At 61.8% G+C, this 27,554-nt stretch overlaps 1 protein-coding gene across 1 annotated transcript in view; it reads right to left on the bottom strand.

The window, feature by feature from the left end:
- Window positions 1-218: 218 nt before the first annotated feature.
- Window positions 219-27,554, bottom strand: part of HUWE1 (HECT, UBA and WWE domain containing E3 ubiquitin protein ligase 1) — a 43,528-nt gene continuing 16,192 nt past the window's right edge. Inside the window, 51 exon segments of the mRNA XM_075018567.1 lie at window positions 219-509; window positions 623-813; window positions 896-1,077; window positions 1,159-1,276; window positions 1,707-1,812; window positions 2,522-2,809; window positions 3,523-3,663; window positions 3,743-3,860; window positions 4,418-4,663; window positions 5,106-5,255; window positions 5,348-5,444; window positions 6,697-6,779; window positions 6,901-7,103; window positions 7,694-7,826; window positions 7,932-8,088; window positions 8,181-8,299; window positions 8,561-9,194; window positions 9,624-10,185; window positions 10,276-10,378; window positions 11,400-11,688; window positions 12,153-12,229; window positions 12,232-12,363; window positions 12,616-12,749; window positions 12,926-13,142; window positions 13,289-13,504; window positions 14,212-14,260; window positions 14,381-14,529; window positions 14,814-14,903; window positions 15,723-15,901; window positions 16,443-16,671; window positions 17,252-17,423; window positions 17,814-17,947; window positions 18,064-18,162; window positions 18,287-18,362; window positions 18,451-18,596; window positions 19,036-19,202; window positions 19,747-19,926; window positions 20,230-20,441; window positions 20,672-20,880; window positions 21,032-21,098; window positions 21,355-21,497; window positions 21,928-22,095; window positions 22,919-23,114; window positions 23,532-23,926; window positions 24,405-24,555; window positions 24,646-24,822; window positions 25,573-25,654; window positions 25,773-25,900; window positions 26,136-26,288; window positions 26,365-26,634; window positions 27,401-27,496. Of these exon segments, the coding sequence (XP_074874668.1) occupies window positions 407-509; window positions 623-813; window positions 896-1,077; window positions 1,159-1,276; window positions 1,707-1,812; window positions 2,522-2,809; window positions 3,523-3,663; window positions 3,743-3,860; window positions 4,418-4,663; window positions 5,106-5,255; window positions 5,348-5,444; window positions 6,697-6,779; window positions 6,901-7,103; window positions 7,694-7,826; window positions 7,932-8,088; window positions 8,181-8,299; window positions 8,561-9,194; window positions 9,624-10,185; window positions 10,276-10,378; window positions 11,400-11,688; window positions 12,153-12,229; window positions 12,232-12,363; window positions 12,616-12,749; window positions 12,926-13,142; window positions 13,289-13,504; window positions 14,212-14,260; window positions 14,381-14,529; window positions 14,814-14,903; window positions 15,723-15,901; window positions 16,443-16,671; window positions 17,252-17,423; window positions 17,814-17,947; window positions 18,064-18,162; window positions 18,287-18,362; window positions 18,451-18,596; window positions 19,036-19,202; window positions 19,747-19,926; window positions 20,230-20,441; window positions 20,672-20,880; window positions 21,032-21,098; window positions 21,355-21,497; window positions 21,928-22,095; window positions 22,919-23,114; window positions 23,532-23,926; window positions 24,405-24,555; window positions 24,646-24,822; window positions 25,573-25,654; window positions 25,773-25,900; window positions 26,136-26,288; window positions 26,365-26,634; window positions 27,401-27,496 (8,916 nt within the window). The 3' untranslated portion in view covers window positions 219-406.

The following is a 27,554-nucleotide window of genomic DNA, read 5'->3' as shown; positions in this document are numbered from 1 at the left end:
GGGGTGGGGGAGGGGGCCGAACCTCCTCTTTATATATAATTTGGGGGGGGGGGTTGTCCGTCCCTGTGTCCCCCCCACAGGGAGGGGGGATGTGTGTGGAGCCAGGGGTAAGACTACACCCCTCCCCCCCAACAGACCAAAAAATAACCCCAAACCGGCAAGAAAAGAAAAATAAAACAAAAAAAAACCACCCCCCCAAAAAAAAGCCAACGAAACCAAAAAATATATATATATATTTATAGAGATCCTTTGCCGTCTCTGCCGTGCCCGCCCCCCTGGGGAGGGGAAGGGAAGGGTTGAGGGGGGGTGGGGGGTGTGTGTGTGTGTGTGTTTTTGGGGGTGTCCCCCCCCCCCGCCGCCGTCATTGTCACCGTCACGCGCCGCCCCCCCCCCCCCCCGGCCACGGCTACGCCAGCCCGAAGCCCTCGGAGCACTCCTGGATGGCGAGCAGCAACATGTGCCGCAGCTTCTCGTAGCTCTCGTACGCCGGCAGGTCCAGCTGGTTAAAGCTTTTTTTTTTTTTGGGGGGGGGGAAAACACACAAAAGCGTCACCAGGGTGGTGGCCCTTAGGTCGCTGTCCCCCCCCCCCCCCCTCAAAAAATGTCCCCCCCAGCCCCATACCAGGTGTGAGCGGAGGGCAGTCGATCGGTAGACCGGTCGTCGCGGTGAATCTGGAATTTCTGAATGCCGTTCATTCCTTCCAGGGCGGCGAAACCCTGCAGCGGCACCTTGGAGGTTCCCGTCACAAACTGTAGGAATTTGGCTCGGTCCGCTTGGTCGAAAGATCTCAACGCTCGCCAGAACCACTGGATCTGAGGTAGGGAACGATCATCAGCACCTACCAAAACCCCCAAAATTAGGATTTTTTTGGGGGGGGGATGTTTAAAACCTCACCTGGATGGAGTTGCCCTGATATTTGTGGTACTCGGTGTTGGCCTTGAGGTCGTCGATGTCGATGGTGGGCAGCCCCGAGATGAGAAGCTCCAGCTCTTGCTCCGTAAAAATGGAGATGAGGCGTTTGGGGATGATCTCGTAGAAACCCTCCAAAAAGGCGGCTAGTTGCTTCCGGATGGCTCCTGAAGGGGGGGAGGCGTCAGGGGAGGGTTGTTGAGGACCCCCCCGACCCCCCTGGTACCCCCAAACCCGGCGGCGCTCACCGGTCATGCGCATCTGGCAGACGAGGTGGACGTACTCCTTCTTGTTCTCCTCCGTCACCAGCACGTTGGCTCCGTTGGGCTTCAGGTCCCGCACCTCGCACACCCCAAACTCCTGCACCTGGGGGTGGGGAAGGGCGGGGGGGGCGTCACACGTACCCCTGGGGCACCCCGAGGAGAGAGGGGACACCCCTAGAGAAGGGGGGGTGGGGAATGAGGGGACACCCCCTCTCCCGGGACAGAAGGGACGCTCTCAAGGTGGGGCAGGGTGAGGGAGACACCCCCAGGACAGAGGGGCAGAGGGGCCACCCCCAAACCGGGACACCCCCAGGACAGAGGGGACACCCCCAAAGACATAAGGGGACACTCCTGGGACTTGGGGACCCCCCCGGGACACAAGTGACACCCCCAAAACAGAAGGACCCTTCCCCAGGGAGATTTGGTAGGGGGGGACACATGACACGGACATCCCCATGCCTTGTTTTTTGGGGGGTACCTGTGCCCCTGGGGGGGGTCCCCGGGGTTTTGGGGGGGTGTGGTGTGACACGTACCTCGGTGCTGAAGGTGAGGTCGTAGCCCAGGGTGGAGACGTCGTTCTCCAGCAGGTACACCAGGCCCTGGTAGAAGTGGTAGTCCTCGCTCTCCATGTCCGTGTACCTGCGCCCGGGTAGGGGGGGCAATCAGAGATGCCACGAGGCCGGGGGGGGGGTCAGCACCTCACTCTTGGGGTTTGGCACAGCATGAGGGGGTTCAGCGCCCCAAAAAGGGGGTTTGGCACCCCAAAATGGGGGTTCAACACCCCACCGGGAGGTTTAAGACCCCGTCAAGGGGTTCAACAACCCGAGGTGGGGTTCTGTACCCCAGGAGGGAAGGTTCTACACCCCAGAAAGGGGGTTCAACACTCTGTGAGGGGGGGTTCAGCACCCCGTGGGGCTGTTCTACACCCCGTGACGGTGGTTCAACATCCCCTAAGAGGGGTTCAGCAGCCCACCAGGAGGCTGAACACCCCCCGAGGGGGGTTCAACACCCAATGACGGGGTCACAACACCTCACTGGGAGGTCCAACACCCCCACAGGGGTGTTCTACACCCTGTGAAGGTGGTTCACCACCCCATGAGGGGCATTCGACACCCCACCAGGAGGTTCAACACCCCATGAGGGTGGTGCAACACCCCAACAAGAGGTTCCAACACCCCATGGGAGTGTTGCTGCAACCTCGTGAGGATGGTCCAACACCCCGAGGGTGGATTTAACCCCTCCCCAGGAGGTTCAACACCCTGTGAAGGTGTTCCAACACCCCATATGGTGATTCAACACCCCAAGAAAGGTGTTCACCACCCCACACTACCCCCGGCCACCTTCTTACCGGACAGACTTGCCCAGGATGTGCTTATAGAAGGAACGGGTGAAATAACACTCGAGGAGACGGTTGTCGTAGACGGCCTTGGCCACGATGCGCCCCACGAACTTAAAATAGCTGAGGTGGTTGGGGTTGCAGTGGGAGGAGGGGTTGATGGTGTAGGTGACCCTGTCACCCGGCGAGGTACGGAACAGGGCGTACATGGGGTTGAACATCTCCCGCGAGATGATCATGTACCACTCCCGCAGGAGACCCCCCGCGTCCTGGCCCTCCTCGCCCTCGAACACGATGTACCTGGAGGGGGAGGGAAGAGACACGTAGGGGGAGTGTTTGGGGGGGTGTTTGAGAGGCCTGGGGGATGTTTGGGGGGGGCTAGGGGGTGTTTTGGGGGGCTGGGTGAGTGTTTAGTGGGCCTGGGGTGTGTATCAGGGCATGTTCCAGGGGTCTGGGGGTGTTCTGGGGTCTAAAGGGTGTTTGAAGGGCCTGTGGGGTGTTTCAGGGGGGCTAGTGGGTGTTTTGGGGGGTGTTTTGGGGGGCTGGGAGGGTGTTTAGTGGGCCTGGGGGGTGTATTAGGGGGTGTTTTGGGGGTCTGGGGGGGTGTTTGGGGGTGTTAGGGGTGTTTCGGAGACCGAAGGACGTCCTGTAACTCCAAACCCACCCCTGGGGCCCCCCCAGTCCCCTAGTAACAGTCCCAGGGGACCACAAAACCTGGTCCCAAGGACCTCACGTAACCCCAAACCCATCCCTGGTCACATATGTCCCCCCCCCCAAACCCTAACACAGTCCTGGGGGGTCCCCACACACCCCTAAACCCAACCCTGATCCCCCCCAAATCCCCAACTACACCCCATTAAGGAGGGGGGATGTGAATCTCCCTCATGCTCCACCCCATCACCCTAAAACCCAACCCTGGTCCCTTCCCCATGTGTCCCCAACCCACTGGTGCCGGGCTGGGGGGGTCTGAGGGGATTTGTGGGGGGGCTGAGGAGGATTTGGGGGGGTCTCACAGGCGGTTCTTCATCTCCTCAGGGGATTTGCGGTGCAGCTCGCGGTAGGAATCCTCAAAGACGTGGTCGCGACGGACGTGGACGGCCATGTCCTCCTTCCGCAACCCCTCGTCCAGCCGCTCTAGTTCCTGTCGGAAATACCTGGGGGGGGGGGAAAGGGGGTGTCACGGATTGAGGGGACACCCCCCCTCCAAAAAATTAAACCCCTCCATCCACGTACTTGCGCTTGACGTCGAAGTCGAGGACGCGGATGTAGTCGACCAGGACGGCGAAGGGACCGTCGGCCAAGTGGGTGGTGGATTGACGCAGGATTTGGTTCAGCACCGTCCGGTGGGTCTCTGAGGGGGGGGGTAAGGGTTTGGGGGAGTCCCCGAAATGTGGGGACCCCCCTGTCTTGATCTAGAACTGCTAGGGAGGTACGATTCGGCTTCCTCTGCCGCGTCTGGGCACCCCAAACTTCACCTGCTCCCCCCTGGCAAACTTTAAAACATTCACCCCAAATCCTGCCTGGGGGCCCCCAAAGTCCCTTGAGGAGCCCCCCCAGTCCCCCCAAAACCCCCTCCCAAAACTCCAGACTCCCTTCAGAGCCCCCCAAAACCCCTTTCCCAAGCCCCAGGTCTCCCCCAAATCCCCTCCCACCACCCCAGGCTCCCTGCAGAGCCCCCCAAATCCCCTGCAGACCCCCCCAAAACCCCTTCCTGAGCCCCAGGCTCCCTGCAGAGCCCCCCAAATCCCCTGCAGACCCCCCCAAAACCCCTTCCTGAGCCCCAGGCTCCCTACAGAGCCCCCCAAATCCCCTGCAGACCCCCCCAAAACCCCTTCCTGAGCCCCAGGCTCCCTGCAGAACCCCACAAAATCCCCCCCCCCCCAAACCTCCCCTTCCCGCCCCTCTCACCGGCGAAGCGTAGGAATTTCTGGGTGTCGGGGGGCAGGCTGGCCGAGATGTGCATGGAGGAAGGTTCTCGGGAAAAGAAAGGGTCGAGGGAAGAGGGGGTGGCGGGGGTGAGGGGGGCGGGTGACAAAGGGGGGGGCTCGTCCTTGATGTGGGCCAGCTGGCTCTCCCGCGTGTCCCGCACCGGCGGCTTGCTCTCCCGCTCCGTGGCGTGCACCAGGAAAAAAGCCTCCACCGCCGGTTGTAGCACTGTGGAGGAGTCGGGAGAGACGGAACAACGATATATGGGGTGTTGCGGGGGGCGAGGGGGGGACCCCGAAGATGTGGGGGGCACCCCGAGGCTGCAGGGATGTCGCCCCGCTCGGGATGGGATGTTGGAGAGGGGTGAGCCCCTGTGATGGGTGGGGGAGGACATCTTGGGGACTCCCTAAAATGAGAGGGGGTCTGCAGCACTAATTGGGGGGGGGTATATAGGGTTTCAGAGGGACCCCAAAAACACAGGGGGCACCCCGAGGCTGCAGGGATGTTGCCCCGTTTGGGAAGGGACGCTGGGTGTAAGGGACACCTGGGGGGTCTTGGGGACACCTGGGGGGTCTTGGGGACCCCCTGGACGTCTTGGGGACCTCCCTGGAGGTCTTGGGGACACCTTAGGGGTCTTGGGGCCCCCCCCCAAAATCCCAGGGGTACCCACCGAGGACGGCGTGCTGGTCGTGGGACTCCTCCAGCTCCTTCAGGCACTCTCCCAGCATGTCCCAGAGCTCGTCCAGGCAAAGCTGCTCGCTCAGCAGGGGCAGCTCGGGGGGGCGTTCGTCCCGCTCCCCTCCCTGCGAACCCTCCGAGCCTGCGGCGGTTGGGGAACGCGGTCAGGACCGCCCTCGCCTCCCGACCCCCCGACCAGTATCAACTGGTTTGAACTGGGAGGTGTTTTCTCACCCACGGAGGGGGCGTCCTGCGGGGCGGGCGAGGGCTGGTCCACGTCCATGGGCGACTCGTCGCGACGGGGAGCGCCGTCCGCCTGCCCGGCCTCCGACTGGGGGGGGACGACGGGGGACAGGGGACGGGTTTAGGGGGCCGGGACCCCCCCCGCTGAGGGACCCCAGCCCCCCCCTTACCCCCCCTTCGCCCCCCCAGGAGCTGCGGGGGGGGCACCCCGGTGCTCCGGCAGCTTTTGGGGGGGCGGGGGGGGGACTGGGAGCGGCGGGAGGAGGAGGAGGAGAAGAGGAAAAGCAGCAGGTGCGGGATGGGATGAAGAGGAGGAAGGAGGGAGGAAGAAGGAGCAGGGGGTGAAGGCGGTGAGGATGAGGAGGGGTGAGGAAGAGAGGAGGCAGCGCAGGAAGGGAATGGAGAGGGAGAGAGGACGGAGGATGAGGATGAAGAAAAGGAAGGTGAGGAGGGAGGAAGGCTGTAGGGGGAAGGGGAGGATGAGGAGAGAGGATGAGTTAGAGGAGAACAAGGACAAAGCTGAAGAGGAGGATGGTGGTGAAAAGGAGGATGAAAACAATGAGGAGGAGCGGGAGGCAGAGGGAGGAAGGCCGTAGGGGGAACAGGATGAGGAGAGAGGATGAAGAGGGAGGAGGATGAAGAGAGAGGACAAAGACGGAGGAAAGCCGTGAGGGTAACGGGATGAGGAGAGAAGAGGAAGAGAAAAGATGGTGCAGGAGGAGAACGAGGACGAAGATGAGTTGGAGGACAAGGATGAGGACAAAGACGATGCAGAGAAGGATGACAATGAAGAGAAGCAGGATACAGAGGGAGGAAGGCCATGGGGAGAATGAGATGAGGAGAGAGAAGGAAGAGAGGAAACGGCACCAGAGGAGGAGGGAGGACAAGGTGGAGGAGGACGAGGAGAGCGATGAGGAGGACGAGGAGAGCGATGAGGAGGACGAGGAGAGCGATGAGGAGGACGAGGAGAGCGATGAGGAGGACGAGGAGAGCGATGAGGAGGACGAGGAGAGCGATGAGGAGGACGAGGAGAGCGATGAGGAGGAAGAGGAGAGCGAGAAGGAGGAGGACACAGAGGGAAGAAGGCCACGGAGGGGGGAAATGGGAGGAGGAGAGAGGAGGAGAGAGGAGGAGAGAGGAGGAGAGAGGAGGAGAGAGGAGGAGAGAGGAGGAGAGAGGAGGAGAGAGGAGGAGAGAGGAGGAGAGAGGAGGAGAGAGGAGGAGAGAGGAGGAGAGAGGAGGAGAGAGGAGGAGAGAGGAGGAGGAGGGTGGGGAGGAAGGGCGGCCGTGCTAACCGTGTCTGCCTGCTGCCGCCTCCGGGCCCTCTGGCCCTCACGTACCATTTGTATGATGGCGTCGGCCTCGGCCTCCAGCTGCCGGACGGCTGCCTGGATGCTGCCAGCCGCCCCGAGGCCCCCGGCACCTGATGGAGGGGACGGGGGGACACAGGGGGGACAAAGGGAGGGACAGAGGGCGTTAGGGGAGACACACGGACACAATTTTTGGGGGGGGGGTGTTGAACAGGACCCCCTCCCGGCCCTTACCCAGGCGGCCGGCCTGTTTGGCTTTCTTGTGCGCGCGGCGGGTGTCGTCGCGGAGCTGGATGATGACCTGCAGGACGCGGAGGAAGAAGCGCTGCGTCGAGGTCTTGGAGGTGAGGACCGACATGGAGGGGAGCTGCAGCTCCCGCCCGCCCAGCGCCCGCTTCTGTGAGGCCACGATCACCACGCTCTCCGCCGTGTCAAACCTGCGGGGGAAGGTGGGGGGAGGGCTCGGGGTTAATGTTATTGGTAGGGGCAAGGGTTAACGGCAGGAACAAGAGGTGTTAGTGGTAGGGGCAAGGGTTAACGGCAGGAACAAGAGGTGTTAGTGGTAGGGGCAAGGGTTAACGGCAGGAACAAGAGGTGTTAGTGGTAGGAACAAGGGTTGTTACCAGTAGGGGCAAGGGTTAGCAGCAGGAGCAGGAGTTATCAGTAGGTAAAAGGGTTAACAGCGGGGGTGAGAGTTGTGTCAGTAGCGGTGAGAATTAATGGCAGGGTGAGAGTTATCAGTACGGACAAGTATTAATGGCAGGAACAAAAGGTAACAGTAGGGGCGAGAGTTGTTTTCAGCAAGGGCAAGGGTTAACAGCAGGGGCAAGGGTTGTGTCAGCAGGGGCAAGGGTTAATGCCAGGTGCAAGAGTTATCAATAAGAGCAAAAGTTAACAGCAAAAGCAAGAGTCATCAGTAGGAGCAAGAGTTAACAGCAGCAAACAGAGTTACCAGCAGGGACCAGAGTTAACAAAAAGTGCAAGGGCAGTCAGTAGGGACCAGAGTTAACGGCAGACAAGAGCTCACCGACTCTGCATCTTCCCCTTGAGCTTGGCGCTGGGGGGCTGCTCCTCGGGGAGCCCCTCGGGAGAAGGAGCCTCGCTCTGCGCCCGTCGTTGCTGTTCCAAGTTGTATTCCCGTAATTCCGCCAGCAAAGTCCCTACGCCGGAAAAAAACCCCAAAGACCCGTGACATCATCAGGAGCCGGCGATGACCTCAGCAAGCGCCCGTGTTGTCCCCCCCCCACCCCCCCCAGGCCCCTCACCGATCTGTCGACAGAGGGTGGCCCCCAACTGCCGGGCGCCGCTGAGCAGAAGGCGCAGGACGGTGTCGCGGGTGGCGGCGTCCCCCCGCGAAAGCTGCAGGAGGACGTTGGCCGCGTCCTCCAACCCTTCTTCCGAGCACGAGTGTGACGTCAGCACCTAGGGGACGTTGCCGGAGGGTTAGGGACGCTTGTGGGATGGCAACGGCCCCCCCCTAAAAAAAATCTGGGGGAATCCCTGACCCGGCTTACCTCAACGGAGAGTTGGAGCTGGCTCTCCGTCAAGCCCGTCGCCGCCATCCGGGGGTCGGCGCTGCCACCGCCGCCCCCCGCCTCGGGTCCCTTCGGCCCCGGGGACTTGGCGCTCTTGGCTTGGGGACAACGGGGGACGCGTGGGGACGGTGGCGGGGGACGGAAAATGCCACCGCCCCCCTGTTATTTGCCCTCAACCACAACCCGATGCCAGCTCTGTCCTCGTCCCTGGCCCCAGCCCCATCCCTGTGTCCCCGTCCCCATGTCCTTGTCCCTCTCCCTGTCCCCGTGTTTCCATCCTGTCCCCATCCCCATCCCTGTGTCCCCGTCCCCATGTCCTTGTCCCCATCCCTGTATCCCCATATCCCCAAAACACTCACCACCAGCCACTCCGCCGCCGCCGCCTCCCGCCACCGTCGCATTCCCAACGTTCCCGCTTTGCGTCGCCGGACTCGCCGGAGCACCGCCGCTGCTGCCACCGCTGCCGGTGGCGGCGGGGGTGACATTTTGAGGTGTCCCCCCTTCACCCCCTTTCCCTCCTTCGGGTAAAGCGATGGATATGAGAGAAAGGAGCCGGAGCAGCTTTTCCGTCAGGAGCGCGCTCCGACGGATAACGCCGTGGGATAACATATTCATCAATTGACCCAAAGGTGACGCTTCTAAACCCAATCCCGATGTTTCCGGTTCCGGTCCTCCGCTTCCCGTTCCCGTTTTAGCCGAACTTTTTCCTTTCCGGCTGACGTTCATATTATCCAATTTTACTAAAAGGTCCCAAAAATCGGTCGAGAGATTGCCTGAGGTGGGGGGGAGGGAGGGAGGAAGATTCCCGGTTGGGGGAGGGGGGGGAGGAGGAGGAGGAGGAGGAGGGGGGGGTGGGGGAGGGGGAGCTGGAGGGGTTTGAGGAGGGGGCTGGGGAGGACAAGGGCTGCCCCCCGATTTTGGGGGGCCGCGGTCTCGTTCCGCTTCGTTCGTCGGGTCACGGCCTCGTTGTTGGGTGAAGTGGCTGGGGAAGACCTGGGGGGGGAATATTGGGGGGAGGTTAGTGGGGTGCTAGTGACCCTCCCACCCCAAAAATATAGCCCCAGAAATTGGGAGACACCTAAATGTCACCCACCCCCACCCCCCCCCCAGGACGTGCCCTGGTGCCCAGTATGGGTTTTGTGGGGGGGTCCCTGTAGTGGGACCCCAAGTTTAGGGAGGGGACCCCAACTGGGAAGCCCCCCCCTAGATATGGTTCGGTGTTGGCGGCTTTGGGGGAGCCCCCCCAGACACCCCACGAGGTGCCTCAGTGCCCCCAGATTCCTCCACTGCCCTCCCAAATCACCCCCAGCTCCATTACGGACCTCCCCGTTACCCCACAACATGCTCCAGTGCCCCCCAAATTCCTCCAGTGCCCCCCTCAATCACCCCCAACTCCAACAAGGAGCCCCCCCTTATTCCCACCTTGGCCAGCTGGATGAGGGTATCGAGGACGTGCCGGCAGACGACAGGGGCGGCCTGGGGATGGATGTGAACGGCGGAACCGGCGGCGGCGGCGTGTTTTTCCGTATGTTTCCGTCCCGGAACTCGTTGAATCTGGAAAATGTTGGTACGACAACCCAAAGCCGCATCCATAGAAACGGAAAGCCAAGAAAGTTGTCCGGAACTTCGAGCTTCTACACGATGTAATAAATCTAAACCCCGAGGTTCGACGGTTGTACCGGTCGCGCTACCGGTTCTTCCGCTCGCTCTTCGAGGTCTTTCTTCGGCTATCGGGGGTCCGCGAGGGGCTTCGAGGCAAAGCTCGCTCTCGCTGCTTCGTTGGAGGATGGAGAGGAGGCTGCGGACCACCCAACCTCGGGTGGGAGCGTGGTAGCAAAGGTTTCGGAGAACGCGATGGAGGCGGCTGGTGTTGAGCTTGGGTTCGTCGACGAAAAGCAGCACCAAGAGGCAGGAAAGAGCTTCGTGATCCAACAATAAACGACCGCGGAGACGTAAAAGGCTGTCCACGCTGCTCCCCGAAGGTCTGGGGGGGTACGTTATAAGTTAAGTTAAACTCCTAAAAAATTAGAAAAGCGGAGAACTTCCCTTTTTTGAATGCCCCCCCAAAAAATACCTGCTGTGGCTGCTGCTGCCCCCCATGTGGAAAGTGCCACCACGCTGGACGGCCAGGCGGGTGTACTGCACGCCACGGTTCCCGCTCAGCCGGCTGGTGAAAGCTGTGGAGACACCGGCATCAGTTTTTGGGGGGACATGACGTACGTGGCGGGGGTGCAGAGGGTTGGGGGGGCCATAGGAGGGGTTGGCGGGGTTGGGGAGGGGGATACAGTGACAAAAGAGAGATGTATGAGGGGACGTGGGGGGGATTTGTGAGATGAGGGTGGGGTAGGAGGAGGTGAGAGGGGTGTTGGGGGAGAATTTGGGGTGTCTGAAGAGGATAAGGGGGTGCTGGGAGAGGATTGGGGGTGTCAGAAGAGAATTAGGGGTGCTAGGAGAGATTGAGAGGATATCAGAAAAGCCTTAGAGGTGCCAGGAGAAAATTAGGGGTACCAGGAGAGATTGAAAGGATATCAGGAAAGCATTAAAAGTGCTGCAAGAGGATTTGGGGCTGCCAGGTGAGAATTACGGCTGCCAGAAAAGAATTAAGGGAGCTGGAAAAGGATGAGGAGAATCAGGAGAGGATTGGCAGTACTAGGAAAGATCAAAAGAATATCAGAAAAGCATTAAAGGTGCCAGGAGAGAATCTGGGGTTGCCAGAAGAGAATTAGGGGTTGCCAGGAGAGAATCAGGGGTGCCAGAAGAGAATTAGGGGTTGCCAGGAGAGAATCAGGGGTGCTAGAAGAGAATCAGGGGTGCTAGAAGAGAATCAGGGGTGCTAGAAGAGAATCAGGGGGACTGGGAGAGAATAAGAGGATATCAGAAGAGCATTAGAGGTGCCAGGAGAGGATTTGGGGTGCCAGGTGAGAATTAGGGGGGCTGGGAGAGAAGCTGGGAGAGAATTTGGGAGCACCGGGAGAGAATTAGGGGTGCCAGAGGAAGATAGATGTTGCTAGAAAAGCATTGAAGGTGCCAGAAAAGGATGCGGGGTGTCGAGAGAGCATCGGAGGTGCAGGGAAAACCTAAGGGGTGTCAGGAGAGCACTGGGGGTGCCGGGAGAGGATGAGGAAGAGGAGAAAGGACACGTGTGCTGGGGTGGGGGGACAGGAATACGGGGTGGGGGGACGGGGGGGGCCGCCTCACCAGGGCTGCGGAGAATGGCGGAGAGCGCGGAGGTGCTGGAGTGGCCGAAGAGCCTCTCGTGCATGAGTTGCCGTTGCCGGGCCTCCTGTTCCCGTCGGAGAGCCTGGGCCTCGGCGGCGATGTCGGGAGGCATGACGGCCAGGACGCTGTCCTCCATGTCCTCCAGCACGGAACGCCGCAGTTCCGAGGGCAGCGTTTGGATAAAGGTCACCGGGTCCATGGGGGCATCCGAACTCGTCGCCTGAGCCAGCTCCCGACGCTGCTGCTCCGCTCGCTGCTGCGCCAGCACCTGCCCCGCCCCGCCGTTAGACACGCCCCTTTCCGGGGGCCACGCCCCTCCCATGGGGGCCACGCCTCCCCCAGAGTTCAGGGCACGATGGGGTTAAAAGCCGCCGCACAGCCCTTGATGAGCATCAGGCCCCGCCCCTGCCATAAGCACATCCATCCCGGCCGGGCTCCTCCCCCCGGGAGATGTGGCCACGCCCCTGTGCAAGCCCCACCCCTAACACCCCATCTTCTAAGCCCCACCCCTTTAACCCCACCCCCTGCATAAGCCACACCCCAACACTTGCCACTCCCCCCAACCCCACCCCTACTTAAGCTCCACCCCCAGTGCCTGCCTCACCCTTTTAACTCCACCCAGTACAGACCACGCCCCTTTAACCCCCACCCCCTTTCCTAAGCCCCACCCATTTAACCCCACCCCCTTCACAGGCCACACCCTCCCTAACCCCACCCCCAGGCCCCACCCACCTCCTCCTGAATGGCCGGAGGCAAAGCGGCCAGGAACTCGGGGCTGACCTCGGTCAAGCCGGGATTGGCCACCACCGGGGGGCGGGGCTGGGAGTGGGCGGAGCCCGGGCGGGGGGGCGGATCCCCAGCTGGTTCTGCAGCACTTCCCGCCGGATGTCGTCCGGCAGCGCCGCCAGGAACGAGGGGTCCACCCCCTCCGGCAGGCTGATCCCTAGGGAAAAGGAGGGAGAGGGGGGGGATGACACACACATTGGGGACCCCCCCGGGGATGTGGGGACCCCCCTGAGGACGAGGGGACACCCCTGGGGACAAAGCTGAGCCCTGGGGGGGGACACGACACATGACATCGGACACGGGGACCCCCCCGGGTGACATGAGCTACATCGTGGTTGGGGTGGGGGGGGGCAGCAGGGGGCTCACCGGGAGGGGGGTGACAAGGGGGGGTGACAAAGGTGACACTGACCGGCGAGGGGATCCTCTTCCTCGCTGCTGGTGGAAGGCAGGGGTTCCTCCAAAATCCCTCGCGAGTCGGCTCCCGAAATGGCAACGGCCGAATCCCGGGTGGACGAACTTTCCGAGGACGAGGCGGGGGGAGAGCTTGGGAGGGATGACATCAGAGAAGAGAGGTATGATGTCAGCAGTGGGGCGGGAGGAGGCGGGGGGGGGGGGTACCCCCAAACCCGTGATCCCCTTTGGAGGGAAAGGGAAAAAGACAGCGGGGGTCTTGGGGTAAGGGGGGGGGGGGGAGTCTTGGGATAAGGGAGGACTCTTACCTATCGTCAGGGGGCTGAGTGGCATCGGGGGGAGCGGGGGGAGGTCCCTGGGGGGTCCCGGGAGGATTTTGGGGGGCTGTTGGGGGAGGGGGAGCCCCCCCTGATTCTTCCAAGGTACAAGAAGCCAAACTCGAGGTGTCCATGGGGGAACCTTCCAGTTGGCTGCTCACTGCCGTCAACGCGTCCGAGTCTTCCGCTCGCTCCGGGGACAGAGACGCTGAGGGGAAGGGACGTTAATAAGACCCCCTCAAATTTAACGAGATCCCCCCCCCCCAACTGAGAAACCTCCCCCAAACTGAGAAGACCCCCCAGTTGAGAAGACCCCCTAAAATTAGACAGATCCCCCCAAAAATAAAGACTTACTGATGGTGGGAGCAGGTGACAGTTCCATTTGGGTGGCTTCAGCGTCTTGGGGGGGTCGTCCAGGCCCCCCCTCTTCATGTTCAGGGGGTTGCGGGGGGCGAGCGGGAATTTGGGGGGCTCCCGGTGGGGGATCTGGGGGGGTCGGCGTCGGTTCCAGCATCACCAAAGTCCGATGGGGACCGGGAGGGGGGGTCTCTCCCGTCGTCCCGCTGTGTTCTGGGAGGCGGGGGGACACACACACACACACACGGGGATCAACATCAGGGAAGGGGGGGGGACACCCAGGAATCTGGGAGTGCCCCCCCCCCACCCCCAAAACCTCCCTCCCCAACTTTGGGGGAACCCAGGCATCTACTGCACCCCAAAACAAGAAGAGGGGTCCTGAGGAGGGGGGAAATAGCTCGCTTAGGGGCTCCCATCTTGCCTGCCCCCCCCCAACCAACTACCTCACCCTCCCGTACCCCCCCCAAACCCCCTAAAACCCCCCCGCCCCCCCCCGAACCCTCCCACCCAACCCCCTAAACAACAAGCAAGGGACACCCCACTCCCCTAAACCCACCCCCATTTATCAACCTTTGACTGGACACTGGCTATACTCGGGGAGAGGCGATGCTATAGAGCCCCCCCCACCCCCCCTCCCAAATAAACAGCCCCCCCCCCCACGCCATAGGGGACCCAGGCGTCCGGCGGCGGCCGCGCGCCCCGCGAGGAAGACAGTAGACTGTATAGTTATCTCCGAGACGGGGGTGTGACCCTCCAACTATACAATCTACTACCTCAACCCGCGGGGTGCCAGGTCAAGGGAGGGGGGGGGGAAAGGGGTGTGAGAGGATTTTGGGGGGTAAAGGGGGGGGACATCTGGGTACGTTAGAGTTTGAGGGGGGCCCTGAAATTAAGGAAGGCGGAGGGAGGAGGGGGATTACCTGGGGGGGTGACGTCGGTGGAGGCGGTGGCGGCCTTGGATGCCGCATCCTGTTGGAGAGGGGAAGGTGACTGAGGCCGGGGAGGGGGGTGAAGGGACCCCCCCGCCCTCCCCGGTTTTATTTTTTGGGGGGGTGGGTGCGTGAGGAGGATGTTTGGGGTGCCCCTCACCTGGGCGTCAGACCCGTCCTTGTCTTCGGGACCGCGTTCGGTGCCTTTGGCTTCTTCTTCGGCCGCCTGCCGCCGGCGTTTCTCCCGCCGTTCGTCCAGCTCCTCGTCCCGCAGGGCTTCCAGTCGTGCCAGTATGGGAACTTTCACCACTGGGGGGGGGTGGGCGGGGCACACAAATTGGGAGGGGGCACACAAATTGGGAGGGGAGGGGGCACAAATTGGGAGGGGAGGGGGCACAAATTGGGAGGGGGGATGCTGGGAGGTTGAGAGCACTGGGTGACGGCGCTGGAGGGGTCATTGGACGGGTGGGTGATGATACTGGGGGTAGGGGAAAGTGGTGATGGGGGGATTTGGGGGGGGGGGAAACTGGGGTGACAGTGTGTGGGGGGGTGTCGGGGACACGGAGGGGGGTGTTGGGGACACGGTGGCTCACCCGAGACGCAGTCGTGCATGCTCTCGGCGTCCAGCACCTTGCACTCCTCCGTCCAGCGTGTCAGGGCGGTGGGGATGCTTGAGAGGGTCCCTGTTGGGGGCAGGGGGGGGAGCAAGGGGGGAGCACAGAGTGAACCCAGGCATTCGGGGAGGGGGGGAAAAGCTTTTGTCTCCTGGGCTAGGCCACGCCCCGATTTGGGCTAGGCCACGCCCAGCCCACTTGGTCTCAGCCCCCCCCCTTCCCCACTTCAGGGCCTGGGTCTATCAGCCAAGCCCCACCTCTGCCAGTCAGGCCCCTCCCCCTTCACCCTCCAGGCTCCTCCCCTCCCCAAAAGCCACTGGGGAATGTGTGTCCCTGCCCCACTGCAGGCTCCGCCCCCTCTCAGGCCCCTCCCCCTTCATCCAGGCTGCACCCCCTTTTCAGGTCTACCTTCTCCCCTCCATTCCTACAGACACTGGGGGGGAGTGTCCCTGCTCCCTTGCAGTCCCCGCCCCCAGGCCCCACCCCCTTCCTCTAGGCTCCTCCCCCTCTCTCCATCCCTGCAGTCATTTGGGTTGGGTTGAGTTGGGTTGGGTTGAGTTGGGTTGGGTTGAGTTGGGTTGGGTGTGCCACCCTGCACCCCTCTCAGGCACCGCCCCCTCTCAGTCCCCACCCCCTTACTCCAGGCTCCTCCCCCTCTCTCCAGCCCCATCCTCTCCCTTTCATCCCTACAGCGAGTTGGGTTGAGTTGGGTTGAGTTGGGTTGAGTTGGGTTGAGTTGGGTTGAGTTGGGTTGAGTTGGGTTGAGTTGGGTTGAGTTGGGTTGAGTTGGGTTGAGTTGGGTTGAGTTGGGTTGAGTTGGGTTGAGTTGGGTTGAGTTGGGTTGGTGCACCACCCCGCCCCCCTGGCAGGCCCCGCCCCCCCACTCGCCTGCCTGGCTGCCGGCGCTGCCCTGCTCGTGGAAGAAGTCGTCGAGGAGCTCGTCGTCGGAGCGGGCGATGATGTGAACGTCCTCGTTCCCCACCAGCAGCCGGGCTCGGCCCCGGCTCTGCAAGGGCAGGCTGCTGCTCAGCTGTAAGATGTCGGCCGCCGCCGAGGGACCCAGCAGCCTGCGGGGACAACACATCATCAGTTTGGGGGACACACACACACACACGGACACCCCAGGGAGGAAGGGGACATGGGAACCAGGGAGGAGGGACAGCAAGAAGGAGGGGGACACCAAGAAGGGGACATGGGGGAAGATGGAGACACCAGGGAGAAGGGTGACACTGAGAGGGGGGACGTTGAAAGGGGACACCAAGGAGGAAGGAGGACACTGGGGTGACATGGAGACCAGGGAGGAGGGGGGACGTTGAGGAAGGGAAACCCAAGGATGAGGGGGACACGAGGATTAGGGAGGAGGGGGACATCGGGGGGGACCCCAGGAAGGAGGGGAGACATGGGACTGGGGAGGAGGGGGACACTTTGGGGCAACCCCAGGGAGGAGGGGGACATTGTGGGGGGACCTCAGGGAGGAGGGGGGATGACACAAGTGTCTCAGGGGGGCCTCAAGGGACCAGAGAGAACATCGAGGGATGAATTAGGGGACAATGAGGCACATCGGAGCACTGGGGGTCTGGGGGGGTCCCCGGGGGCGTCGTTACTCACCTCTGAAGGATGAGGGGGGGATTGGGCTGGCGAGCACCGGGATAGTGGACGTGGATGGTGTGACCGGCGTTGGCGGTGAGCTGCCGGAGGGTACGTTGGCTGCGCCCCAAACCCTGAGCCAGGCGGGTGGTGGCGGCTCCGGTTCCCAATCCCAGGGAACCGTGGTCGGCGTGACGGACCAGGAGGGGGTGACTGGCCGGGATGTTCCCAGGGGATGGGGGGATATCGGCTGAAAAAAAGTGGGGCAGGGGGAGAAATGGGGTGTCAAGGAGAGGGAGGAAGAACCTTTTTGATATCGCTGTAATAGTGTGATGCGTGGGGAGGTGAGGAATTGCAGTGTCAGGGGGGTGAACCCCTTCTTACCCCTCCCGAGGTCATGGGGACAGAAAGAATTGGGGTGTAAGGTGTAAACTCTTTCCTGACCCGCCCCCCCCAGATACTGCAAGGCCAAAGGAGATGAAAAACTGGTGTGCTGGGGGGGGGTGAGCCCCTCCCTAATCACCCCCCCGAAACCCCAGGGAGGTGACAAAGTGGGGCGTCAAGGGGGTGAACCCCTTTCTGACCCCCCCCAAAGTCATGGGGAGACAGAATTGGGGTGCTGGGGGGGTGAACCCTTTAAACACCAGTGGAGGTGACAAACTGGGGTGGTCAAGGGGTGTACCCCACTTTGCCTCCCCCAACCCACAGGGAGACGACAATCCACGGCTCACCCACCTTCCCACCACCCCATGGGGTGAAGGGGGGAACCCCACAGCCCCCCCAAATTGCCATGTCCCCCCTTTTTTGCACCCCCCTCCCCAAGTCCGTACTGGGGCTGGAGAACATGTTGTCGAACTCAATGATGAGGTCATCGTCGCGGTCGAAGCGCTCGAAGCGGACGAGGGGGGAGGCGTTCATGTCGGGGTAATCTTCATCCAGCTCCATCTCGGAGCCGTCATCGTCATCCTCCTCTTCCTCCCCTTCCTCCCCTTCCTCATCATCCTGAGGGAAACAACCCCGGGGGGCGGGGGGGTGTCAGTGGGCATCCCCTGACCTGACATAAGAGCACCCTAAGCTGAAAGGGGGGCACCCTGACCTCAAAACAGGGGTACCCCGACCCCCGACCTGAAACAGGGGCAACCGACCCCAAATGTCACCCCCTGACCCAAAATGGGGGCACCCTGACCTCAAAACAGGGTACCCTGACCCAAAATGGGGGCACCCTGACCCAAAATGGCACCCTCAACCCCAAATGGGGGCACCCTGACCCCAAAATGTCAACCCCTCACCCAAAATGGGGGCACCCCAACCCAAAAGGGGGGCATCATTCCACCCTCATGGCGAGGACCCAGGTGTCTGGAGAGGGGGCACACCGGTGTCCGGGTCTCCCACCTGATCATCTTCATCTTCCTCTTCTTCCTCCTCCTCCTCATCCTGGCTGTCATCCTCATCCTCATTGCTGCCACTGCTGTCTTCCTCCTGCGTGTGCTCTTCCTCGTCTTCGGGATCCAGGATGTTCATGGAATCTTTGCCGGGGGGTGGGGGTGGGGTAAAGGGGGGTAGATAGGACCCCGGTATCCCCCCCCAGGACCCCCACCCCGAGCCCCCCAAAATTCTTGGAGGCCCCCCCTGGGATACTCACCTTCCCGGTTAGCCTGCAGTGTGGAAGCTTGGCTGAGGTTGGAGGGAGCTTCATCCATCAGCACGTCCTCCTGCGACTCATCCTCGCCCGAGCGGCTCACTTTGTGGGGGGGGGGGGGGGGGAGAGGGAAACACCGTTAAGGGGTGCAGGGGGGGCACCCCGATATTTGGGGGGTTCCCTGATATCTGGGGGGACTTAGGTTTTGGCACGGGGGGGCTCTCACCAATGATGGTGCTGTTGCCGGCAGCCCCGTCCCTCTCCAGTAGCTCGTCAATGAGATCCTCCAGCTCGTTTTCCACCTTGAGGGGGGGGCACATGGTGGGGTGTAGGGAATGCTGGGCGGGGGGGGATTTGGGGGTACATGGGATTTGGTGGGGGGGCCCTCACCTGCATCTCCTGGGTGCTGAGCCCCTCCGGCTGCCCGGCCAGCACCACTGTGTCACCTTCTGCTTCCCCATCCATGTCGCCGTCGGCTGCCTCCGCCTGCGCCGCCTCCGCGTCCTCCTCAGGGGGCTCGGGATCCCCAGGGTCCCCTTTTTTTTTGGGGGGGGGGGAGGGGTGAACGGTAAGAGGGGGTGTCATGGTGACAGGCAGGTCCCCCCAGGGTTGGCCGTGAGGAGGGGGTGATCACAAGGAAGGGATGGGGGACACAGGTTTGAAGTGATGGGAGATGGCACAGGGACAACAAGGGAGATGTAGGGGGGGACAGGAAAAATTGGAGACGCACGAGAGATGTGGGGGGACACAGGGAAGATATTGGGGGGAACACCAGAGATGGGGGGGAGACACACATGGGAGATGGAGGGGATAGGAGAGATGGGGGGGGTCCAGGCGAGAGATGGAGACACAAGAGATTTGGGGGGTGGGTACAAGAGATTTGGGGTGGACGCAGGGAGACAGAGGGACACAGCAGAGATGGGGGACAGAGATGATATGGGGGGGACACAGGGGAGATTCGGGGGGGATCAGTACCTCCATCAGGGGGTGCAGCTCCGGCTTCCCGTGCCCCCCCAGCCCCCTCGCCCTTGCTCTTGCTGGAGGAGCCCTTGGTGCCGAAGAGGCCGCTGGGCTGGTTGACGATGCGGGACAGCGTCTCCAGCGGCTTCAGCGCCGCGTTCACCGTGTTCGCCATGTTGGGGCTGCAGTAGGGGGGGTGTCAGGTGGGCCCCGGCGTCCGGGAGACCCCCATGTCTCCCCTGAAACCCACCACAACCTCCCCAAGACCCACTACGATCCCTCAAGACCCCCAAGACCCACCACGACGACCCCTCAAGACCTACCACGATATCTCAAGACCCTCCAAGAACCCCCATGATCCCTCAAGACCCCCCCAAGACCCAGCAAGAACCCCAATGACCCCCACTACCCACTACAACCCCTCAAGACCCCCCACAACCCCCTCAAGACCCACTATACCTCAAGACCCTCCAAGACCCCCAATGATCCCTCAAGATCCCCCAAGACCCAGCAAGAACCCCAATGACACCTACAACCTACTACAACCCCTCAAGACCCACCAAGACCCACCATGACCCTCCAAGACCCACCAAGAACCCCAATGACCCCCACAACTCACTACAACCCCTCAAGACCCCCTAGAACCCACCATGACCCCTCAAGATCCACCACGACCCCCTAAGACCCCTGATAAGAGTGGACCCAGGCGTCTGGGTGGGGTCATACCTGGAGAGGTCAAGGCTGTGAGGGACCCTCGCCAAGTCGTTGACCAAGCCCTTCTTGAGGAAGAGGCGGATGATGTTGTTCATGCCGTTGTGTTGGGTCTTGGTGGCGCTGCTGTAGAAGCTGGAGGTGGAGGGGCAGGACTCCATGATGGTACTGATGATGCACATGACGGCTTGGAGCCTGTGGTGAGGATGAGGGAACGTGTCACACGTTGCGGGGACGTGTCACGCCCTGCCAGAGATCGTATCAATCTCATGGAAGTTCTATCACCCCAGTGGAGCAGATGTCAACCCCGTGGAGGACGCATCAACCCCTGTAGAGGAGATGTCACCCCACGCAGGGCGTCTCAACCTCACGAGGAACATCTCACCCCCATGAGAAACACCTCAACCCCACAGAGAACACATCAACCCCGTAACGGCGCAGCCGCGATAGCCCCGCAGTGACACCGCGGTGTCCCCACGGTGTCCCTGTGTCCCCCACCTGGCGTGCTTCTCGGTGCTCTCGGCCATGGCCAGCGCCCGTCCCAGGGCTGCCTTCACCTCATTGACCAAAGCCACCTGGGCATCGGTGCCGCTGCCTGCCGCTGCCAGACTGGCCAGGAAGAGCCGGGCCAGCGCCGGCGTGTCCTTGTCCTCGGCGTTCTGCGTGTGGGGCAGGAGGTGGTCCAGGACAAAGGCCAGCACGCTACAGTCCTGTGGGGAATGGCAGGGGGAGTCAGACACCCACGCAGAGTGACAGGGAACCCCGTCACACAGGGTGACACCGCTGCCCTGCCACAAAACAGCATGACACCGCCACCATACCCCCAACCCCACGCCACCAAGACACCCCAACGATGGGTGTATGGATGTGCATGCTGCCACAGGGTGACCCTCGGGGACAAGCGACGTCCCCTTTTACCGTGTCCCGGTTGTATCGTCACCTCTTTGATGAGCTCGGACTGTCCCACGGTGTAGCTGTAGTTGGCGATGAGGGTGGCGATGCCCACGTAGGAGCGCACCAGTTCAGCCAGTAGCCGCAGGATGGTGGAGGTGGGCATGAGGGGTTTGGAACCCTTGGCTCGCTGCCGCTCTTCCCCGCGCTCCCCGTCCTTCTCCTTCCGCCCCTCCCGGCCCTCCTCGGGGCTAGCTGCTGCCAGCAGGTGGGGGGGGGACAGAGTTAGGGGGCTTGGGGACACACGAGGGGACGTCGGGGGGCTCGGGGACACAGAGGGGACGTCGGGGGGCTCGGGGACGTTGGGGTGCATCGAGGGGCACAGGGAGGTGATGAGGGATGCCGGTACCTTCTCCCTGGGGGGTTCCCGATGGTGGCGTCTCTGCAGCGGCTCCATCAGCAGCAAAGACCTGGGCCTGCAGGAGCCGAGGGGGGGGACATCAGAGGTGGGGGAGGCCCCCCCAAAACCCAAAGCCCCCTCACAACCCCCCCCCCGGCACCCCATATCCCCCCCTCCCACCTCAAATCCTCCTCCCCTCCCCAATAACCCCCTTCCCTTCCCCATACCTCCTCCCATTGCCCTGTGGCATTCCTTAGGAACACTCCCCCACACCCCACACCCCCCCTTCCAAGCTCCCCCCCCCCCCCCCAAAACCCCTGTCCCCCACTGACATTGATGGCGAAGCCGGCGGGGGGGTCGAAATCACCAGGCTGGCGCGTCAGGCTGCGGTACTGCTGGTACATGTCGTCCCCGATGTCGGAGAGGAGCTGGCTGACCTCACTGGGGGCCGCGCTTTTGGGGTCCCCCTTATCACCTTCAGGGGAGGCAGGGGGCACGTGTGAAGGGACGACCCCCAAAGAAAAGCCTTAGGGGCACCCCCAAATTACCCAGGGTCTCTAACCCACTGGTGCATCCCACTGTGGGTACCCCAATTTTTCCCCCCTGTGCACCCCACTCCCTGTGGGCACCCCAATTCTTCCCCCCAAAAACATCCCACTCCTTGTACACAGCTCAGTTCCTCCCCCACCCCCCCTGGGGGCACCCCAATTTCCCCCCACCATGGGGGCACCCCACTTCTTCATCCTCCATAGCTATCCACTTCCCAGTGTCCCCCATCTTCCTCCTCCTCATCACTGCCCCCCAAAACTCCCCAGGGGGTGACTCTAATCCCCCAGGCAGGGGTGTAATCCCCAGTGGGGTTGTATAATTCCCGGGGAGGGGGGGGGCCCCAAAATCATCCGTACCCTCTTCGGGCGCATGATAGGCAGCCAGGGCGTTGAGCATGTCGTAAATGACGTCCTTGATGGGGTCAGGGATCGCTGGCAGCGCTGCCGGCTTCACCGGCGTCGTCTTCACCAGCTGCACTGCGTTGGGACCCTTGATCCGCAGGTTCTCAAATTCATCGTCCGAGGCTGTTGTGTGGGGGGAGAAAGGGGGTGTCAGGAAGATCCCCAGGGATTTGGGGGACCTCCAGGTTGTCACCCTGTATAGGGTTTGCAGGTGCTGGAGCTGTGGGAGCCCCATTTTAGGACCAAAGAGACATGTAGGACCTATTTTGGGGGGCTAAAGAGACCCCTAGGGTCCCCATTTGGGGGTAAAGGGACCAACTGGGACCCCTATTTTGGGGGCAAAATGACACCTGCAACCCCCGTTTTGGGGTTAAAGGGATCCTTGGGACACTCACGTAGTCACTCTGTATAGGACTTGTGAGTGCCAGAGCCATGGGGGCCTGTGGGATCCCCATTTTGGGGGTAAAAAGACTCCTGGGATCCCCATTTTGGGGTCACAGGGACCTGTGGGATCCCCGTTTTGGAGCCACAGGCACCCACATGGTAACCTCAGGGACCCCTGGGACCCCCATTTTGGACCTACAGGAAGCCATGGGACCCCATTTCAGAGCCGAAGGCATCCATGGGAGCCACAGGGACGCCTGGGACTCCCATTTTGGAACCGCAGGCACCCATGAGACCCCCATTTCTCAGCCACAGGCACCCATGGGAGCTGCAGACACCCCTGGGACCCCCATTTTGGAGCTGCAGGCACCCACAGGAGCCACATGGACCCCTGTGACGGCCCATTTCTGAGCCACAGGCACCCATGGGACCCCATTTTTGAGACACAAGCCCCCATGGGACCCCATTTTGAAGCCACAGGGACCCATGAAACCCCATTTTGGATCAGAGGGACTGTCGTTGGACTCCGTGTTCCCCACCCCACACCTTCCCCGAGGCTCACCGGTGCCGGATCCGCGGGGAGCCGGCAGGGCGATACGGATACAACCGGTGGCCACCTCGGTGAAGACGTTGGGGCTGCGGCAGGCGGCGGGACCCAACACCCGAAGGATGTAGTTGACTTCTCGGGAGCCCAGGCTCCCTGAAACCACCCCCGAGGTGGTGCTGCCTGCTCCGCTGGTGGCCGCCGACCGCACCACCTGGGAGGAGCGAGAGTCACCACGTTGGGGGGACGCACATGACGTTGGGGACGCACACAGGCTGTCCCCTGACCAGCCTGATGGGGGGCTAGTCCTCCTCAAAAGCCCTGTACCCTCTCTGAGCTCCCTCCTGCCCAAGCCCACAGCCCCCCCAGACCCCCATCTCCCCCATCCCCAGTGTCCCCTGGACCCCCCAATTCCCATGTCCCCTGGAGCCCCGTCTGTGATCTCCTTAGCCCCCCAGACCCCTACCTCCTTGATCCCCTTACCTGTATGATCCTTGTCCCCCAGACCCCCAACTCTTCCATCCCCAAGCCCCCCCATCCCCTCATCCCCAGCCCCTCACCTCCCCAATCCCCTCGTCCCCAGCCCCCCAAGCTCCCCCACCCTTTCACCCCCAAGGCCCACCCCCAGCACCTTCTCCATGGTGTGCCGTAGGGTGCAGGGATCCTCGATAATGTGCCGGAAAAGAAGGGTGACCAGAGGGGTGAAGCCGGTGAAGCCAGAGCTCTGGGTGAGCCCCAGGATGGTGCGGGTGCTGCGGAGCTCGGCAAAGAGGAGGGCGTGCTTGTGGTGTCGGGTGAGACGAAGGCAGAGACGGAGAGTGGCGTGGAGAGTATCGGGGTCTACCGGTACCCCCAACATACTGACGCACGCTCGGAGAACTGCTGGTACCGCTTCTTCTGCCAGACCTCGCACCGGAGCTTCCGACCATCCCGAGGGATCCTCCGGGGAGGGGGAGGTGGAGGACGGGGAAGGGGAGGATGAGGATGGGGCTGCTGAGGCTTCCTCCTCCGACGTTGGCTCTGGGGCTGCAAGGATGTGGGTTGTGGTGAGCCCCCCAAAAGCCTAGTAACCCCCTGTGGCTCCTCTGACCCCCTCCATGGCCTCTTAAAACTCCCCCAGAGCCCCCAAATCTTCCCCCCCAGCCCCAAATCCCCCCAATATTCCCCCCTAGAAGCCCCCTCTATCACCCCATTTCCCCCCCTCCCCGAGTCCTGTATCCATCTGTGTGCTGCAGTTCTGGGGGTGCAGGGACATGGGTCACCCCCCTCAGCCCCCGAATTCCCCCTTATACCACCCCTTTCCCCCAAATCCCCATATCCTCCCACCTTTGGGGGTGCAGGGACACAGGTCACCCCCCCAACACCCTAACAACCCCCCCCAGCCCCCAGATTTCCCCCCCAAGCCCCAAATCCACCCCTTCAGCCCCAACCCCCACATCCCCTCCCAAGCTCTCCACCCCACCCCCCCCCCAAATTGTCCTGTGCCCCCCTCCCCCCCACATACCGGGCGGCTCCTCCTTGCCCCTTCCCTCCGGATCCCGTCCTTCCTCGCTCGCTCGCTCGCCTTCGGCACCGTCCTTCCCTCCCTTGCCGGATCGGGGGGCTCGCAGCAGCGTCAACATCACCGGTCGCCTGTTTCCCGTCTCCTCGTTCACCTGGATGACACCCAAGTGACAATGAGGGGGTGCTGTCGACCCCCCACATTGCACGTCTGCCCCCCGACCTCGTTGCGGTGACACCGGTACCTGCACCATGGTGGTGAACTGGACAGTATAGCGGCGGCGGCCGGCGGTGAAGCGGACGCTAGTCTCGCCGGCACGCCACGCGGCGTCGATGGTGCTGTTGTTGCTGGCGCTGTAGCTGCACCAGCGACCCGAGCGGTCGTCGAACCAGCGCCAGTTGTTCCCAGTTGCCTGGAGATACTGTGAGAAGGAGTGACAAGGATGGGGGAAAGGGGGTGGTCAGCAGTGTGTACGCCCAGCTTGTGTTCCCCCAACCCCACTCAGAATCTCTGAGTGCCACCATGTGTCGTGTCCAACCACAGCGTCACGAGCACCATCTACTTGTCACCCTCCACAGGACCCTGTGTGACCCCCCCAGGACCCCATATTCCTCCCCAGGACCCCATGTGTCACCCCATAAGCCCACATCCCCACCCCGGGACCCCACGTGTGTCCCCACAACCTCATCTCTCCCCCTCCAAGACTTCGTGTGACTCCCTAGGACCCCACGTGTCCCCTCATGACTCCACATTCCTCCCCAGAACCCCATGTGTCACCTCAGGGCCCCTTATGGTCCCTCAAGACCCCACCTGTGTCCCCACAACCCCACGTCGTCCCTCCCAGGACTTTGTGCGATCCCATATCCCCATCCCACAACCCCACATGTCCTCCCCAGGACGCCGTGTCCCTCTCCAGAACCCCATTATCCCCCCCCCAGCCTGTCCCATTCCCATCCCAGTCCCCCCCTGTATCCCTCAAGCACCCTACGTCCCCCCTCCCAGGACACCATAACCCCTCCCCAGAACACATCCCCCCCCAGAACACCCTCTCCCTCCGCAAAACCCCATATCCCCACCCCATGACCCCATATCCCTCCCCGGATGCCCCATCCCCATCCCAGATCCCCTGTGTCCCCCCCTCAAGCCCCCATGTCCCCCCCAGGACCCCCACCTTGTTCATCTGAGCTCTACGTTTGGAAGAGACAGCTGTCTTCTCGTAGAAATCAATGAGGAGCAGGACTGGGGTGATCCACCTTTTGGGGGAAAACACAAATACATCAACTGGGGGGTAAAACACAAATATGTCAACTGGTGGGTCGGGGCGGGGGGGGCACTGGGGGGGGGTTTTGAGGGGCCGCCCCCCTTCCTTACTTGGGGGTCTGCACCTCCTTGTGCTCCTTGGCGGCTTGCAGGCAGGGCTGCACCACCTCCAGCAGCTTGATGAGGACATCCAACACGCAGCTTGATTCCACCACCCGAGCGCAGGGCAGCTTCAGCTCCTATGTGGGGGGGTCACCCAAATGTCCTGGGGTTCAGGGACACCCCAAAAACCCCCAAACACCCCCCAAAATACCTAAAGAACCCCTCAGGCCTGCATGCTTTGACCCAGAGAGTAGAATTTTAGAGAGAAAATCAGCATTAGGACAACACCGTGAAAGTTAATGCACGAATACGAGGACGAAATACAGCAAGGGTGCCCCCCCCAAATATTTTGGGGTGCCCCCATCGTCTCACCTCGAAGAGGAGGGTGAGGAGAAGGATCCGAGTGGCCAAATTAGAAGCTTGAGGTAAAGTCGCCATTTGACTGATCCATTCTGACACCGTTTTGGTATCGCTCGTGGTGAGGGGCAATGCCGCCTTGATGAGGACGTCGGCCGCTTCCCAAACCTAAATTTTGGGGTGTCAGGGTATCACCCGCACATCTGGGTGACCTTAAAAGTAGAGCGGAAGCTTTTATTTTTACCTGTTTGACCACTTGTTTGAGGACAGAGTCGCGATAAGCAGCCCCGTTGCGTTTGACGGCCGTCATGATGAGGTCGCAGACGCGGTAGACGGTGTCGGGGAGTTCATCCAGGAGTTGGGAACAACCAGGAAGCATGGAGTCAGTGAAGGCCAAAAGCTCGGCTGCTTCCAAGGGTTCGGCCCCTTCGAATTTCTCCAGGCATTTAGCTTCTTCTTCTTCTTGCCGTTCGCGGGCACGGCGTTCTTCTTCTTCTTTGCGGCAGGCTGCCTCCTGCGGCGGCGAAGACAGGGGAAGAAATGGGGGTACAGGGTGAGAAGCGGGGTGGCAAGGCAATAAATGGGGTGAAAGGGGCACAAAACAGGGCTCAACAGCACATAAAATGGAGTCACAGGGTGAAAAAATGAGTTGGAGAACACAGAATAAGGTTGGTGGGGTGAAAAATGGGGTCCAGGGGACACAAAACGGGGTCACAGAGTAAGAAAACAGATTGGGGGGGGCATGAAATGGGGTTGGTGGGACACAAAATGAGGTCACTGGGGAGAACAAAAGGGTCGAGGGGCAAGAAATGGGGCCCAGGGAGTGAGAAAAGGGGTCACCGGGCAAAAAAAGGGGCAATGAGGCAAGAAATGGGGTCAGCAGGGGTGAGTAAAAGGGTCACAGGGCAAAAAAGGGGGGGGGGGGGGCAAAAACAAGGTCCAAGGAGTGAGAAAAGGTGTCGGGGAGCTCACAAAGTAGGGTCTGGGGATAAGAAATAGGGTTGGAGAGTAAAAAATGGGGTTGGGGGTGCAAAATAGGGTCAGGAGGCACAAAATGGGGTCACAGGGTGAGAAAAGGGATTGGGGGGCATGAAATGGAGTTGGGGGCACAAAATGAGGCTGGGGAGTCACGAGAGAGACTCAAGAGGTGAAAAACAGGGTGGGAGGGTGGAAAATGGGGTGCGAGAGGCACAAAACTGGGCGGGGGATGTGGGGCTCCCATTCTAAACCCCGTGTCATCATCCCCCTGTCTCTGTGTGTCCCCCCAGTCTCCCCCCTACCTCGGGGGACTCTGCCCGCTGGTCCATGGGGATGTCCTGACCCAAGGACATAGCAATGGCCCGCATCATCTGGTCTTCCTCTGACATGCTCAGGTCCTGTTGGGGGGGGGACCAGAGGTGAGGTGAGGGGCTGAGGAAGGAGCAGGAGATTTTA

This window comes from Buteo buteo, chromosome 30, assembly GCF_964188355.1.
Source record: "Buteo buteo chromosome 30, bButBut1.hap1.1, whole genome shotgun sequence".
In the NCBI taxonomy this organism is placed as follows: Eukaryota; Metazoa; Chordata; class Aves; order Accipitriformes; family Accipitridae; genus Buteo; species Buteo buteo.
The sequence above is the reverse complement of the archived record's forward strand: the minus strand, read 5'-3'. Positions and strand labels throughout refer to the sequence as shown.